Source organism: Fringilla coelebs (genome assembly GCF_963513975.1).
Source record: "Fringilla coelebs genome assembly, contig: SCAFFOLD_153, whole genome shotgun sequence".
Classification (NCBI taxonomy): domain Eukaryota; kingdom Metazoa; phylum Chordata; class Aves; order Passeriformes; family Fringillidae; genus Fringilla; species Fringilla coelebs.
This window is the reverse complement of record NW_028167413.1, coordinates 215,487-231,240: the sequence shown is the minus strand read 5'-3', so window position 1 is coordinate 231,240 and position 15,754 is coordinate 215,487. Positions and strand designations below refer to the sequence as shown.

Below are 15,754 nucleotides of genomic sequence, written 5' to 3'. Positions count from 1 at the left end.
AGCGGGGAATGGACCGGGAATGAGAACGGGGAATGGGGAAAGGACCGGGAATGGGAACGGGAACACCGGCACCGCGGGGATGGGAGCGGGGAAAGGACCGGGAATGGGGAAAGGACCGGGAATGGGTCTGGGGAATGACCGGGAATGGGAACTGGAACACCGGCACCGCGGGGATGGGAGCAGGGAATGGGGGAAAGGACCGGGAATGGGTGCGGGGAATGGGGAAAGGATAGCCGGGAACGGGTGCGGGGAATGGGGGAATGACCGGGAATGGGTCTGGGGAATGGGGGAATGACCGGGAATGGGAACGGGAACACCGACACCGCGGGGATGGGAGCGGGGAAAGGACCGGGAATGGGAACGGGAACACCGGCACCGCGGGGATGGGAGCGGGGAATGGGGGAATGACCAGGAATGGGAACGGGAACACCGGCACCGCGGGGCAGGCGGGGATGGGAGCGGGGAATGGGGAAAGGACCAGGAATGGGAACGGGAACACCGGCACCACGGGGATGGGAGCGGGGAAAGGACCGGGAATGGGAACGGGGAATGGGTCCGGGGAATGGGGGAAATGATAGCTGGGAATGGGAACGGGAACACCGGCACCGCGGGGATGGGAGCGGGGAAAATACCGGGAATGGGTCGGGGAATGGGGGAATGACCGGGAATGGGAACGGGAACACCGGCACCGCGGGGATGGGAGCGGGGAAAGGACCGGGAATGGGTCTGGGGACTAGGGGAAAGAATCCGGAAATGGGAACAGGAACACCGGCACCACGGGGATGGGAGCGGGGAAAGGACCGGGAATGAGAACGGGGAATGGGGGAATGACTGGGAATGGGAACAGGAACACCGGCACCGCGGGGATGGGAGCGGGGAAAATACCGGGAATGAGAACGGGGAATGGGGAAAGGACCGGGAATGGGAGCGGGGAATGGGGAAAGGACCGGGAATGGGAATGGGAACACCAGCACTGCAGGGATGGGAGCGGGGATGGGAGCGGGGAATGGGGGAAAGGACCGGGAATGGGAACGGGAAATAGGGGATTGAATCCGGGAATGGGTCTGGGGAATAGGGGACTGAATCTGGGAATGAGAACGGGAAATAGGGGAAATGATAGCTGGGAATGGGAATGGGAAATAGGGGAAATGACCAGGAATGGGTCCAGGAATGAGGCCAAGAAATAGGGGAAATAACCGGGAATGAGTCTGGGAAATCTGGGAAATCTGGGAAATAGCTGGGAATGAGTCTGGAAAATGGGGGAAATAACCGGGAATGAGAACGGGAAATAGGGGGAATAACCGGGAATGGGTCTGGGAAATAGGGGAATAACCGGGAATGAGAAAAGGAAATAGGGGAAATAACCGGGAATGGGAACGGGAATGAGGCTGGGAAATACAGGAAATGACCGGGAATGGGTCTGGGAAATAGGGGAATAACCGGGAATGAGAACGGGAAATAGGGGAAATAACTGGGAATGAGAACGGGAAATAGGGGAAAGTACCGGGAATGAGAACGGGAATGAGGCCGGGAAATGTGGGAATGAATCTGGGAAATGTGGGAATGAATCTGGGAAATGTGGGAATGAATCTGGGAAATGTGGGAGTGAATCTGGGAAATGTGGGAATGAATCTGGGAGTGAATCTGGGAAATGTGGGAATGAATCTGGGAAATGTGGGAATGAATCTGGGAAAGGTGGGAATGAATCTGGGAAATGTGGGAATGAATCTGGGAAATGTGGGAATGAATCTGGGAAATGTGGGAGTGAATCTGGGAAATGTGGGAATGAATCTGGGAAATGTGGGAATGAATCTGGGAAATGTGGGAATGAATCTGGGAAATGTGGGAATGAATCTGGGAAATGTGGGAATGAATCCGGGAAATGTGGGAATGAATCCGGGAAATGTGGGAATGAATCTGGGAAATGTGGGAATGAATCTGGGAAATGTGGGAATGAATCTGGGAGTGAATCTGGGAAATGTGGGAATGAATCTGGGAAATGTGGGAATGAATCCGGGAAATGTGGGAATGAATCTGGGAAATGTGGGAGTGAATCTGGGAAATGTGGGAATGAATCTGGGAGTGAATCTGGGAAATGTGGGAATGAATCTGGGAAAGGTGGGAATGAATCTGGGAAATGTGGGAATGAAACTGGGAAATGTGGGAATGAATCTGGGAAATGTGGGAATGAATCTGGGAAATGTGGGAATGAATCTGGGAAATGTGGGAATGAATCTGGGAAATATGGGAATGAATCTGGGAAATGTGGGAATGAATCTGGGAGTGAATCTGGGAAATGTGGGAATGAATCTGGGAAATGTGGGAATGAATCTGGGAATGAATCCGGGAAATGTGGGAATGAATCTGGGAAATGTGGGAATGAATCTGGGAAATGTGGGAATGAATCTGGGAAATGTGGGAATGAATCTGGGAAATATGGGAATGAATCTGGGAGTGAATCTGGGAAATGTGGGAATGAATCTGGGAAATGTGGGAATGAATCTGGGAAATGTGGGAATGAATCTGGGAAATGTGGGAATGAATCTGGGAAATGTGGGAATGAATCTGGGAAATGTGGGAATGAATCTGGGAAATGTGGGAATGAATCTGGGAAATGTGGGAGTGAATCTGGGAAATGTGGGAATGAATCTGGGAAATGTGGGAATGAATCTGGGAAATGTGGGAATGAATCTGGGAAATGTGGGAATGAATCTGGGAATGAATCCGGGAAATGTGGGAATGAATCTGGGAAATGTGGGAATGAATCTGGGAATGAATCCGGGAAATGTGGGAATGAATCTGGGAAATGTGGGAATGAATCTGGGAAATGTGGGAATGAATCTGGGAAATGTGGGAATGAATCTGGGAAATGTGGGAATGAATCTGGGAGTGAATCTGGGAAATGTGGGAATGAATCTGGGAAATGTGGGAATGAATGTGGGAAATATGGGAATGAATCTGGGAAATGTGGGAATGAATCTGGGAGTGAATCTGGGAAATGTGGGAATGAATGTGGGAAATGTGGGAATGAATCTGGGAAATGTGGGAATGAATCTGGGAAATGTGGGAGTGAATCTGGGAAATGTGGGAATGAATCTGGGAAATGTGGGAATGAATCTGGGAAATGTGGGAATGAATCTGGGAAATGTGGGAATGAATCTGGGAAATGTGGGAATGAATCTGGGAAATGTGGGAATGAATCTGGGAAATGTGGGAATGAATCTGGGAGTGAATCTGGGAAATGTGGGAATGAATGTGGGAAATGTGGGAATGAATCTGGGAAATGTGGGAATGAATCTGGGAAATGTGGGAGTGAATCTGGGAAATGTGGGAATGAATCTGGGAAATGTGGGAATGAATCTGGGAAATGTGGGAATGAATCTGGGAAATGTGGGAATGAATCTGGGAAATGTGGGAGTGAATCTGGGAAATATGGAATGAATCTGGGAAATGTGGGAATGAATCTGGGAAATGTGGGAATGAATCTGGGAAATGTGGGAGTGAATCTGGGAGTGAATCTGGGAAATGTGGGAATGAATGTGGGAAATGTGGGAATGAATCTGGGAAATGTGGGAATGAATCTGGGAAAGGTGGGAATGAATCTGGGAAATGTGGGAATGAATCTGGGAAATGTGGGAATGAATCTGGGAAATGTGGGAATGAATCTGGGAAATATGGGAGTGAATCTGGGAAATGTGGGAGTGAATCTGGGAGTGAATCTGGGAAATGTGGGAATGAATCTGGGAAATGTGGGAATGAATCTGGGAGTGAATCTGGGAAATGTGGGAATGAATCTGGGAAATGTGGGAATGAATGTGGGAAATGTGGGAATGAATCTGGGAAATGTGGGAATGAATCCGGGAAATGTGGGAATGAATCTGGGAAATATGGAATGAATCTGGGAAATGTGGGAATGAATCTGGGAAATGTGGGAATGAATCTGGGAAATGTGGGAATGAATCTGGGAGTGAATCTGGGAAATGTGGGAATGAATCCGGGAAATATGGGAATGAATCTGGGAGTGAATCTGGGAAATGTGGGAAATGTGGGAATGAATCTGGGAAATGTGGGAATGAATCTGGGAAATGTGGGAATGAATCTGGGAAATGTGGGAATGAATCTGGGAAATGTGGGAATGAATCTGGGAAATGTGGGAATGAATCCGGGAAATGTGGGAATGAATCTGGGAAATTCGGGAATGAATCTGGGAGTGAATCTGGGAAATGTGGGAATGAATCTGGGAAATGTGGGAATGAATCTGGGAAATGTGGGAGTGAATCTGGGAAATGTGGGAATGAATCTGGGAAATGTGGGAATGAATCTGGGAGTGAATCTGGGAAATGTGGGAATGAATCTGGGAAATTCGGGAATGAATCTGGGAAATGTGGGAATGAATCTGGGAAATGTGGGAATGAATCTGGGAGTGAATCTGGGAAATGTGGGAATGAATGTGGGAAATGTGGGAATGAATCTGGGAAATGTGGGAGTGAATCTGGGAAATGTGGGAATGAATCTGGGAAATGTGGGAATGAATCTGGGAAAGGTGGGAATGAATCTGGGAAATGTGGGAGTGAATCTGGGAAATGTGGGAATGAATCTGGGAAATGTGGGAATGAATCTGGGAAATGTGGGAATGAATCTGGGAAATGTGGGAATGAATCTGGGAGTGAATCTGGGAAATGTGGGAATGAATCTGGGAAATGTGGGAATGAATCTGGGAAATGTGGGAATGAATCTGGGAAATGTGGGAATGAATCCGGGAAATGTGGGAATGAATCTGGGAAATGTGGGAATGAATCTGGGAAATATGGAATGAATCTGGGAAATGTGGGAATGAATCTGGGAGTGAATCTGGGAAATGTGGGAATGAATCCGGGAAATATGGGAATGAATCTGGGAGTGAATCTGGGAAATGTGGGAAATGTGGGAATGAATCTGGGAAATGTGGGAATGAATCTGGGAAATGTGGGAATGAATCTGGGTGTGAATCTTGGAAACATGGGAAATATTGGCTGGGAATGAATCCAGGAAATATGGGGATGAATCCGGGAGTGAATCCGGGAATGAGTCCGGGAAATCTGGGAAAGAATGGCTGGGAATGAATGCAGGAAATATGGGAAATAACCAGGAATGAGTCCAGGAAATATGGGAATGAATCCAGGAATAAATCCGGGAATGGATGTGGGAAATAGGGGAAATAGCTGGGAGTGAATCCAGGAAATCTGGGAAATAACCGGGAATAAATCTGGGAAATCTGGGGAATAACCGGGAGTGAATCCGGGAATGAATCCGGGAATGAATCCGGGAATTCTGGGAAATACCTGGGAAGGAATCCAGGAATGAATCTGAGAATTCTGGGAAGTATCTGGGAATCCACCTGGGAATTCATCTGGGAATAAATCCAGGAATTCGGGGAAATATCTGGGAATGAATTCGGGAATAAATCCAGGAATTCTGGGAAAAATCTGGGAATTCATCCGGGAATCCATCTGGGAATTCTTCTGGGAAATATCTGGGAATTTATCCAGGAGTGAATCCAGGAATTCGGGGAAAAATCTGGGAATTCATCTGGGAATAAATCCAGGAACTTGAGGAAATATCTGGGAATTCATCCGGGAATGAATCTGGGAATTCATCTGGGAATAAATCCAGGAATTCTGGGAAATATCTGGGAATGAATCTGGGAATGAATCTGAGAATTCTGGGAAGTATCTGGGAATCCATCTGGGAATGAATCTGGGAATTCTGGAAATATCTGGGAATCCATCTGGGAATTCATCTGGGAATTCATCTGGGAATAAATCCAGGAATTCTGGGAAGTATCTGGGAATGAATCCGGGAAAAATTCCTGGGAAATCTGGGAATTATTCTCAGAAAAAACAGGAATGTCGGGGAATAAGTTTGGGAAAATCTGGGAATGAGTCTGGGAATTAATGTAGGAATTATTCTGGGAATTATTCTGGGAATTAATCTGGGAATTGCAGGGAATATCTGGGAATTATTCTGGGAATTAATCTAGGAAAATCCAGGAAAATCTGGGAATTAATCCTGGAAAATCTGGGAATTAATCTGGGAAAATCCAGGAAAAATTCCTGGAAAATCCGGGAATTAATCAGGGAAAAAACGGGAATAGCAGGAATTAATTTGGGAAAATCTGGGAATTAATCTGGGAATTATTCCAGGAATGAATCCAGGAAGATCCAGGAATTAATCTGGGAATTTTTCTGGGAATTAATAGGGAAAATTCAGGAATTAATTCAGGAATTAATCTGGGAAAATCTGGGAATTATTCCAGGAAAATCTGGGAAAATCTAGGAATTCATCTGGGAAAAAGTGGGGAGGAAATGGGAATTAATTTGGGAATTATTCTGGGAATTTCAGGGAAAATCTGGGAATGAATCCAGGAAAATGTGGGAAAAAAAACCCAAGGGAATGAATGCAGGAATTGTTCTGGAAAATTGTGGGATTTGGGGCTGGAATTTTGGGAATGGGTTTGGAATTTGGGGGTTCCAGCTGGAATTTTGGGAGTTCAGGGGGAAATTTGGGGCTGGGATTTGGGAATTTGGGGCTGGAATTTTGGGATTTGGGGCTGGGATTTTGGGATTTCCAGGAGGAATTTGGGGATTTGGAATTTTGGGATTTGAAATTTGGGGATTTTGAGGTGGAATTTGGGAATTTACAGCTGGAATTTTGGGATTTGGGGCTGGAATTTTGGGATTGGGTTTGGAATTTTGGGATTTAGAGCTGGAATTTGGAGATTTGGGGTCGGGATGTTGGGATTTGCAGTTGGAATTTGAGAGTTTCAGGCTGGAATCTTGGGATTGGATTTGGAATTTTGGGAATTGGTGCTGGAATTTTGGGATTTGGGACTGGAATCTTAGGATTGGGTTTGGAATTTTGGGATTTGCAGCTGGAATTTGAGAGTTTCAGGCTGGAATTTGGGGGTTGGGTTTGGAATTTTGGGAATTTAGGGCTGGAATTTGGGGATTTAGGGTTGGAATTTTGGGATTTGGGGCCGGGAGTTGCAGTTGGAATTCTGGGATTTGGAGCTGAAATTTTTGAATTTTGGGATTTGCAGCTGGAATTTGAGAGTTTCAGGCTGGAATTTTGGGATTTGCAGCTGGAAATTTGGGATTTAGGGCTGGAATTTTGGGATTTGGGGCTGGAATTTTGGGATTGGGTTTGGAATTTTGGGATTTGCAGCTGGAATTTGGGGATTGGGATTGGAATTTGGGGATTTGGGGCCGGAATGTTGGGATTTGCAGTTGGAATTCTGGGATTTGGAGCTGAAATTCTGGAATTTGGGATTTCCAGCTGGAATTTGAGAGTTTCAGGCTGGAATTTTGGGATTTAGGGCTGGAATTTTGGGATTTGGGACCGGGATTTTGGGGGATTTAGTGCTGGAATTTTGGGAATTGGTGCTGGAATTTTGGGATTTGGGACTGGAATTTTGGGGATTTAGTGCTGGAATTTTGGGAACTGGTGATTTTGAGCTGGAATTCTGGGATTTGGGGCTGGAAATTTGGGAATGGGTTTAGAGTTTGGGGGTTCCAGGCTGGAATTTTGGGAGTTCAGGGGGAAATTTGGGGCTGGGATTTGGGAATTTGGGGCTGGAATTTTGGGATTTGGGGCCGGGATCTTGGGATTTCCAGGAGGAATTTGGGGATTTGGAATTTTGTGATTTGGAATTTGGGGATTTTGAGGTGGAATTTGGGAATTTACAGCTGGAATTTTGAGATTTGGGGCTGGAATTTTGGGATTTGCAGCTGGAATTTTGGGATTTGAGTTTGGAATTTTGGGATTTGGGGTCAGAATGTTGGGATTTGCAGTTGGAATTTGAGAGTTTCAGGCTGGAATTTTGGGATTGGGTTTGGAATCTTGGGATTTGCAGCTGGAATTTTGGGAATTGGTGCTGGAATTTTGGGATTTGGGACTGGAATTTTGGGATTTGCAGCTGGAATTTGAGAGTTTCAGGCTGGAATTTGGGGGTTGGGTTTGGAATTTTGGGATTTGGGGCTGGAATTTTGGGGTTTAGGGCTGGAATTTGGACATTTGGGGTCAGGATGTTGGGATTTGCAGTTGGAATTCTGGGATTTAGGGTTGGAATTTTTGGATTTGGGGATTTCAAGCAGGACTTGGGGGATTTTGGGACCTGGGCCTGGAATTTTGGGATGAAATCCTGGGGTTGAGGGCAGGAATTTTGGGATTTGGGGCTGGAATCTTGGGGGTTAGGGCTGGAATTTTGGGATTTGCAACTGGAATTTGGGGATTTTGGGCTGCAATTTTGGGATTTGGGGTCGGAATGTTGGGATTTGCAGTTGGAATTTTGAGATTTGGGGATTTCAAGCAGGACTTGGGGGATTTTGGGATTGGGGCTGGAATTTTGGGATTTGGGGCTGGAATTTCGGGATGAAATCCTGGGGTTTAGGGCAGGAATTTTGGGATTGGGGCTGAATTTTTTTGGGATTTCCAGCAGGAATTTGGGGAATGTTGGGATTTGGGGTTGGGAATTCCCTGGCCTTGAGCTGTTCCTGGTTTTTCCCCCCAAGTTTTCGGGATGGTTCCGTTCCTGAGCTCCATCCTGGGCACCCTCCTGCCCCTGCTGGGCACGGCCCGGGCCGATTCCATGAAGTGCACGCTCTGCTACGGTAACAATTCCCAAAAAAACCTGGAAAAATCCCAAAAAAACCCTGGGAAAATCCAAAAAAAACCCTGGAAAAATAAAAAAAAAACTCAAGGAAAAATCCCCTAAAAACACCAGGAAAATTCAAATAAAACCCCTGGAAAAATCCCAAAAAACACCAGGAAAAATCCCCCCAAAAAACAGGAAACATCCCAAAAAACACCAGGAAAAATCTCAAAAAATACCTGGAGCCACCTGGAAAAATCCCAAAAAAACCCTGGAAAAATCCCAAAAAATCACCAGGAAAAATCCCAAAAAACCCTGGAAAAATCCCAAAAAATCACCAGGAAAAATCCCAAAAAATCACCAGGAAAAATCCCAAAAAAACACCAGGAAAAATCCCAAAAAACCCTGGAAAAATCCCAAAAAATCACCAGGAAAAATCCCCAAAAAATCACCAGAAAAATCCCAAAAAAACCCCTGGAAAAATCCCAAAAAATCACCAGGAAAATTCAAAAAAACCCCTGGAAAAATCCCAAAAAAACCCCTGGAAAAATTCCAAAAAACACCTGGAAAAATCCCAAAAAACCCTGGAAAAATCCCAAAAAACCCTGGAAAAATCCCAAAAACCCCAGGAAAAATAAAAAAAAACACCAGGAAAAATCCCAAAAACACCTGGGAAAATGAAAAAAAAAAAAAACCTGGAAAATTCCCCCCAAAATTCCCCCCAAAATATTCACAAAAAATTCATTTAAAAAAACCCAAAAATTCCAAAAAAATCCCACCAAATTAAAAAAAAATAATTTAAAAATCACCCAAAATTCCCTGGGGAAATTTCTCCAAAAAACCTCTGGGAAATTCCCCCAAATCCCTTGAAAATTAAACCAAAAAAATCCCCAAAAATTCAAAAAAAAACCCCCCAACAATTCCAAAAAAAATCCCCCCAAAATTCCAAATATTTTGTTTTAAAAATCCCCCAAATTCCCCAAGAAAATGGATTAAAAACCCCATGAAAATTCACAAAAAACCCCTGGAAAATTACAAAAAAAATCAGACAAAATCCCTAAAAATCCCACCCAAAAACTTCTTTAAAATTCCTTAAAAATTTAAAAAAAAAAAAATCCCCCAAAATTCTCCAAAAAATCCTGAAAATCCCCCCAAAATTCCCCCCAAAAATCCTCAAAAATTCTTTTAAAATCCCCAATAAATCCCCCAAAATTCCCATAAATCCTCCAATACTTTTCCAGAAAAAAAGCCCTAAAAGTTCTGAAAAATTCTTTTAAAATTCAGAAAAAATTCTCAAAAAATCCAGAAAAAGATCCCAAAAAATTTTCAAAAAATCCTTCCAAAATCCCAAAAATTTCTAAAAAATTTTCCCCCCAAAAATCCCTAAAAAAATTCTCAAAAAATTCTGCAAAAATTCCCCCCCTAAAAATTGAATCTCTAACAATTCAGAAAAAAAATCCCCCCAAAAATTCCAAAAATAATTCAAAAAAATCCCCCCAAAATGCCAAATAATCCCCCAAAAATCCCCAAAAATTCCATTTAAAAACCCCCAAAATTCCTCCAAAAATCCCCTAAGAATCCTTTAAAAAATTCCCCAAAAATTCTCAAAAATTTTTCAAAAATCTCTGCAAAAATTCCCCCCAGAAATCAGAAAAATCCTCCAAAAATTCAGAAAAAAAATCCCCCAAAATCTCCACAAAATTCCCCCTAAATGACCCAAAACCCCCAGAATAATCCAAAAAATTCCTGAAAAAATCCCTCAAAATTCCTGAAAAAATCCCTCAAAATAATCCCCCGAAAATTCCCCCAAAATGATCCAAAAAACCCCAGAATAACCCCAAAAACTCAATAAAAATCTCAAAAAGAAATCCCCAAAAATCCCCCAAAAAAATCGTCACAAATCCCCAAAAATTCCTCAAAAATCCCCAAAAACATCCCCAAATAATTCTCAAAAATTCCCTCCAAAAATTCAGAAAAATCCTCCAAAAAATCAGAAAAAAAATGTTACAAGTTCAGAAAAAAATCCAAAAAATTCTCAAAAAATTCTACAAAAAATCCCCCCAAAAACCAGGAAAATCCTCCCAAAAATCAGAAAAAAATCCCCAAAAATCAGAAAAAAAATCCCAAAAAGTTTCTCTAAAAATCCCCTCAAATTTCCCCTGCAATCCCCAACGTTCTGGAACATTCTGCAGCCCTGCAGGGTTCCAGTGAGAGCATCCAGGAGTGCCTGGTGGGGAAGGATCAGGCCCCGAACCAAAATCCCCAAAAAATCCCCCAAAAATCTCAAAAAATGCCCCCAAAATTCCCAACAGATTCCCAAATTTATTTTTTTTTTAATCCCACAAAGTACCCAAAAAATCCACAAAAAATTCCCAAAACGCTCTAAAAAAGTTGTCAAAAATCTCTAAAAAATTTCCCCCAAAATTATCAAACAAATCCCCAAAAATCCTAAAAAATCCCCCCAAAATTCCCAGAAAATCCTCAGAAAATTCCTCAAAATTTCCCCCAAAATTCCCCAAAATTTCCACAAAATCTCAAAAAATTCCAAAAACATCCCCCCAAAAAATCTCAAAAAAATCTCCAAAAAAACCTCAAAAAAATCCCCAAAAATCCCCTCAAAAAATCTCAAAAATTCCTCAGAATCCCTGCAAAATCCCCCCAAAAAATCTCAAAAAATTAAAAAAAAATCCAAAAAAAATCCTGCAAAAATTAAAAAAAAATCCCAAAAAAATCCCCAAAAATCGCCCAAAAATCCAAAAAAAATCCCAAAAAACTCCCCCCAAAAATCTCAAAACATTCTGAAAAATTCCTTAAAATTCCCCCAAAAATTCCTCAGAATCCCTGCAAAATACCCCAAAAAATCTTAAAAAAATAAAAAAAAAGAATCTCAAAAAATCCTCCAAAAATTCTCCAAAAATTCCCCCAAAAATCCCCCAAAATTCCCCAAAAATCCTCAAAAATTCCAAAAAAATCCAAAAAATAAAAAAAAATCTCAAAAAATTCTCAAAAAAAAAAAATCTCAAAAAATTCTCAAAAAATTCTCAAAAATTCTGTAAAAATTCCCACAAAAATTCCTCAGAATCCCTGCAAAATACCCCAAAAAATCTCAAAAAATCCTCCAAAAATCCTCCAAGATCCTCCAAAAATCCTCAAAAAATCAAAAAAATTCTCAAAAAATTCCCAAAAATCCCCAAAAAATTTCCAAAAACTCCTCAAAAAAATCCCAAAAAAATCCCAAAAAATTCCCCAAAAATCCTGGAATATTTTCCCCCAGCCCTGCAGCGTTTCAGCGAGAGCATCCAGGAGCGCCTGGGGGGGATGAGCAGGGCCCAAAGCAAAATACCCAAAAGCCCTAAAAAATCCCAAAAAATCCCTAAAAATTCCCCCAAAAATCTAAAAAAATTCCCAAAAATCCTGTAAAAATTCCCACAACAATTCCTCAGAATCCCTGCAAAATACCCCAAAAAATCCTCCAAAAATCCTCCAAAAAATCCAAAAAAAATCTCAAAAAATGCCCCAAAATTCCCACAAAAATTCCTCAAAAAAATTCCTCAAAAATTCCCAAAAAAATTCCCAAAAAATTCCTCAAAAATTCCCAGAATTCCAAAATCTTGGAATTCTTTTCCAGCCCTGCAGCGTTTCAGCGAGAGCATCCAGGAGTACCTGGCAGGGAAGGAGCAGGGCCCAAAGCAAAATCTCCAAAAATCCCTAAAAAATCCAAAAAAATCCCTAAAAATTCCCCCAAAAATCTAAAAAAATTCCCAAAAATCCTGTAAAAATTCCCACAACAATTCCTCAGAATCCCTGCAAAATACCCCAAAAAAATCCTCCAAAAATCCTCCAAAAAATCCAAAAAAAATCTCAAAAAATGCCCCAAAATTCCCACAAAAATTCCTCAAAAAATTCCTCAAAAATTCCCAAAAAATTCCCAAAAAATTCCTCAAAAATTCCCAGAATTCCCAAAATCTTGGAATTCTTTTCCAGCCCTGCAGCGTTTCAGCGAGAGCATCCAGGAGTACCTGGCGGGGAAGGAGCAGGGCCCAAAGCAAAATCTCCAAAAATCCCTAAAAAATCCAAAAAAATCCCTAAAAATTCCCCCAAAAATCTAAAAAATTCCCAAAAATCCTGTAAAAATTCCCACAACAATTCCTCAGAATCCCTGCAAAATACCCCAAAAAATCCTCCAAAAATCCTCCAAAAAATCCAAAAAAAATCTCAAAAAATGCCCCAAAATTCCCACAAAAATTCCTCAAAAAAATTCCTCAAAAATTCCCAAAAAATTCCCAAAAAATTCCTCAAAAATTCCCAGAATTCCCAAAATCTTGGAATTCTTTTCCAGCCCTGCAGCGTTTCAGCGAGAGCATCCAGGAGTACCTGGCAGGGAAGGAGCAGGGCCCAAAGCAAAATCTCCAAAAATCCTAAAAAATCCAAAAAAATCCTAAAAATTCCCCCAAAAATCTAAAAAAATTCCCAAAAATCCTGTAAAAATTCCCACAACAATTCCTCAGAATCCCTGCAAAATATACCCCAAAAAATCCTCCAAAATCCTCCAAAAAATCCAAAAAAAATCTCAAAAAAATGCCCCAAAATTCCCACAAAAATTCCTCAAAAAAATTCCTCAAAAATTCCCAAAAAATTCCCAAAAAATTCCTCAAAAATTCCCAGAATTCCCAAAATCTTGGAATTCTTTTCCAGCCCTGCAGCGTTTCAGCGAGAGCATCCAGGAGTACCTGGCAGGGAAGGAGCAGGGCCCAAAGCAAAATCTCCAAAAATCCCTAAAAAATCCAAAAAAATCCCTAAAAATTCCCCCAAAAATCTAAAAAAATTCCCAAAAATCCTGTAAAAATTCCCACAACAATTCCTCAGAATCCCTGCAAAATACCCCCCAAAAAATCCTCCAAAAATCCTCCAAAAATCCTCCAAAAATCCTCCAAAAAATCAAAAAAAAATCTCAAAAAATGCCCCAAAATTCCCAAAAAATTCCCAAAAAATTCCTCAAAAATTCCCAAAAAATTCCCAAAAAATTCCTCAAAAATTCCCAGAATTCCCAAAATCTTGGAATTCTTTCCCAGCCCTGCAGCGTTTCAGCGAGAGCATCCAGGAGTACCTGGCAGGGAAGGATCAGGCCCCCGACCCCACGGTGCGCGGGGACGCCTTCGCGCCCGAGCTGGGAGCGGCCTTCGAGCTGCTCAGCGGGAACTGGATGCACAGCAGAGAGCTCACGGTGGGTTTGGGGTTTTTGGGGTTTGGGGTTTTTGGGATTTAGGGTCAGGATTGGGGTTTTTGGGGTTTGGGGTTATTGGGATTTGGGGTCAGGGCCTGGAGCCGCCTTCGAGCTGCTCAGTGGGCACTGGCTGCACAGCCGGGAGCTCACGGTGGGTTTGGGATTGGGATTGGGGTTTTTGGGGTTTTGGGGTTTGGGGTTTGGGGTTTGGGGTCTGGGGTATTTGGGGTTTGGGGTTTGGGGTTTTGGGATTTGGGATCAGAGCCTGGAGCCACCTTCGAGCTGCTCAGCGGGCACTGGCTGCACAGCAGAGAGCTCACGGTGGGATTGGGGTTTTTGGAGTTTTTGGGATTTCGGGTCAGGATTGGGGTTTTTGGGGTTTGGGATTTCTGGGATTTCTGGGATTTAGGGTCAGGATTGGGGTTTTTGGGGTTTGGGGTCAGGATTGGGATTTGGGGTCAGGGCCTGGAGCCGCCTTCGAGCTGCTCAGCGGGAACTGGATGCACAGCCGAGAGCTCACGGTGGGATTGGGGTCAGGATTGGGGGTTTTGGGATTTGGGATTTCTGGGATTTGGGGTCAGGTTTGGGGGTTTTGGGGTTTGGGGGTTGGGGTTTGGGGTATTTGGGGTTTGGGGTTTGGGGTTTTGGGGTATTTGGGGTTTGGGGTCAGGGCCTGGAGCCGCCTTCGAGCTGCTCAGCGGGCACTGGCTGCACAGCCGAGAGCTCACGGTGGATTGGGGTTTGGGGTTTGGGGTATTTGGGGTTTGGGGTTTGGGATTTCTGGGATTTGGGGTTTTTGGGGTTTTTGGGGTTTTTGGGTTTTTGGGGTTTTTGGGGTTTTTGGGGTTTTTGGGGTTTTTGGGGTTTTTGGGGTATTTGGGGTTTGGGGTCAGGGCTCAGAGCCGCCTTCGAGCTGCTCAGCGGGCACTGGCTGCACAGCAGAGAGCTCACGGTGGGATTGGGGTCGGGATTGGGGTTTTTGGGATTTGGGGTTTGGGATTTTTGGAATTTGGGATTTCTGGGATTTGGGATTTCTGGGATTTGGGGTTTGGGGGTTTGGGATTTGGGATTTGGGGTTTCTGGGATTTGGGGTTTGGGGTCAGGGCCTGGAGCCGCCTTTGAGCTGCTCAGCGGGCACTGGCTGCACAGCCGAGAGCACACGGTGGGATTGGGGTTTGGGGTTTTGGGGATTTGGGGTTTTGGGGTTTGGGGTTTGGGGTTTGGTATTTGGGGTTGGGGGTTTGGGGTTTGGGGTTTCTGGGATTTGGGGTTTGGGGTCAGGGCCTGGAGCTGCCCTTCGAGCTGCTCAGCGGGCACTGGCTGCACAGCCGGGAGCTCACGGTGGGATTGGGGTTTTTGGGGTTTGGGATTTCTGGGATTTCTGGGATTTCGGGTCAGGATTGGGGTATTTGGGGTTTGGGGTTATTGGGGTTTAGGGTCAGGGCCTGGAGCCGCCTTCGAGCTGCTCAGCGGGCACTGGCTGCACAGCCGCGAGCACACGGTGGGATTTGGGGTCAGGATTGGGGGTTTTGGGATTTGGGATTTCTGGGATTTGGGGTCAGGTTTGGGGGTTTTGGGGTTTGGGGTCTGGGGTATTTGGGGTTTGGGAGTTTGGAGGTTTGGGATTTGGGATCAGGGCCTGGAGCTTCCTTCGAGCTGCTCAGCGGGCACTGGCTGCACAGCCAAGAGCTCACGGTGGGATTGGGGTCAGGTTTGGGGTTTGGGGTTTGGGGTTTTGGGGTTTTGGGGGTTTTTGGGGTTTGGGATTTGGGGCTTTGGGGTTTGGGGTCAGGGCCTGGAGCCGCCTTCGAGCTGCTCAGCGGGCACTGGCTGCACAGCCGAGAGCACACGGTGGGATTGGGGTTTTTGGGGTTTGGGGTATTTGGGGTTTGGGGTTTGGG

General features: G+C 44.1%; 1 protein-coding gene across 1 annotated transcript in view; it reads left to right on the top strand.

The window, feature by feature from the left end:
- MROH1 (maestro heat like repeat family member 1) overlaps positions 1-15,754 on the top strand; it is a gene marked incomplete at its 5' end in the record, with an annotated part of 113,623 nt that overhangs the window by 18,031 nt on the left and 79,838 nt on the right. The window contains 2 exons of the mRNA XM_084227466.1: positions 8,550-8,648; positions 13,702-13,853. Of these exons, the coding sequence (XP_084083592.1) occupies positions 8,550-8,648; positions 13,702-13,853 (251 nt within the window). The remainder of the gene's footprint in view (positions 1-8,549; positions 8,649-13,701; positions 13,854-15,754) is intronic.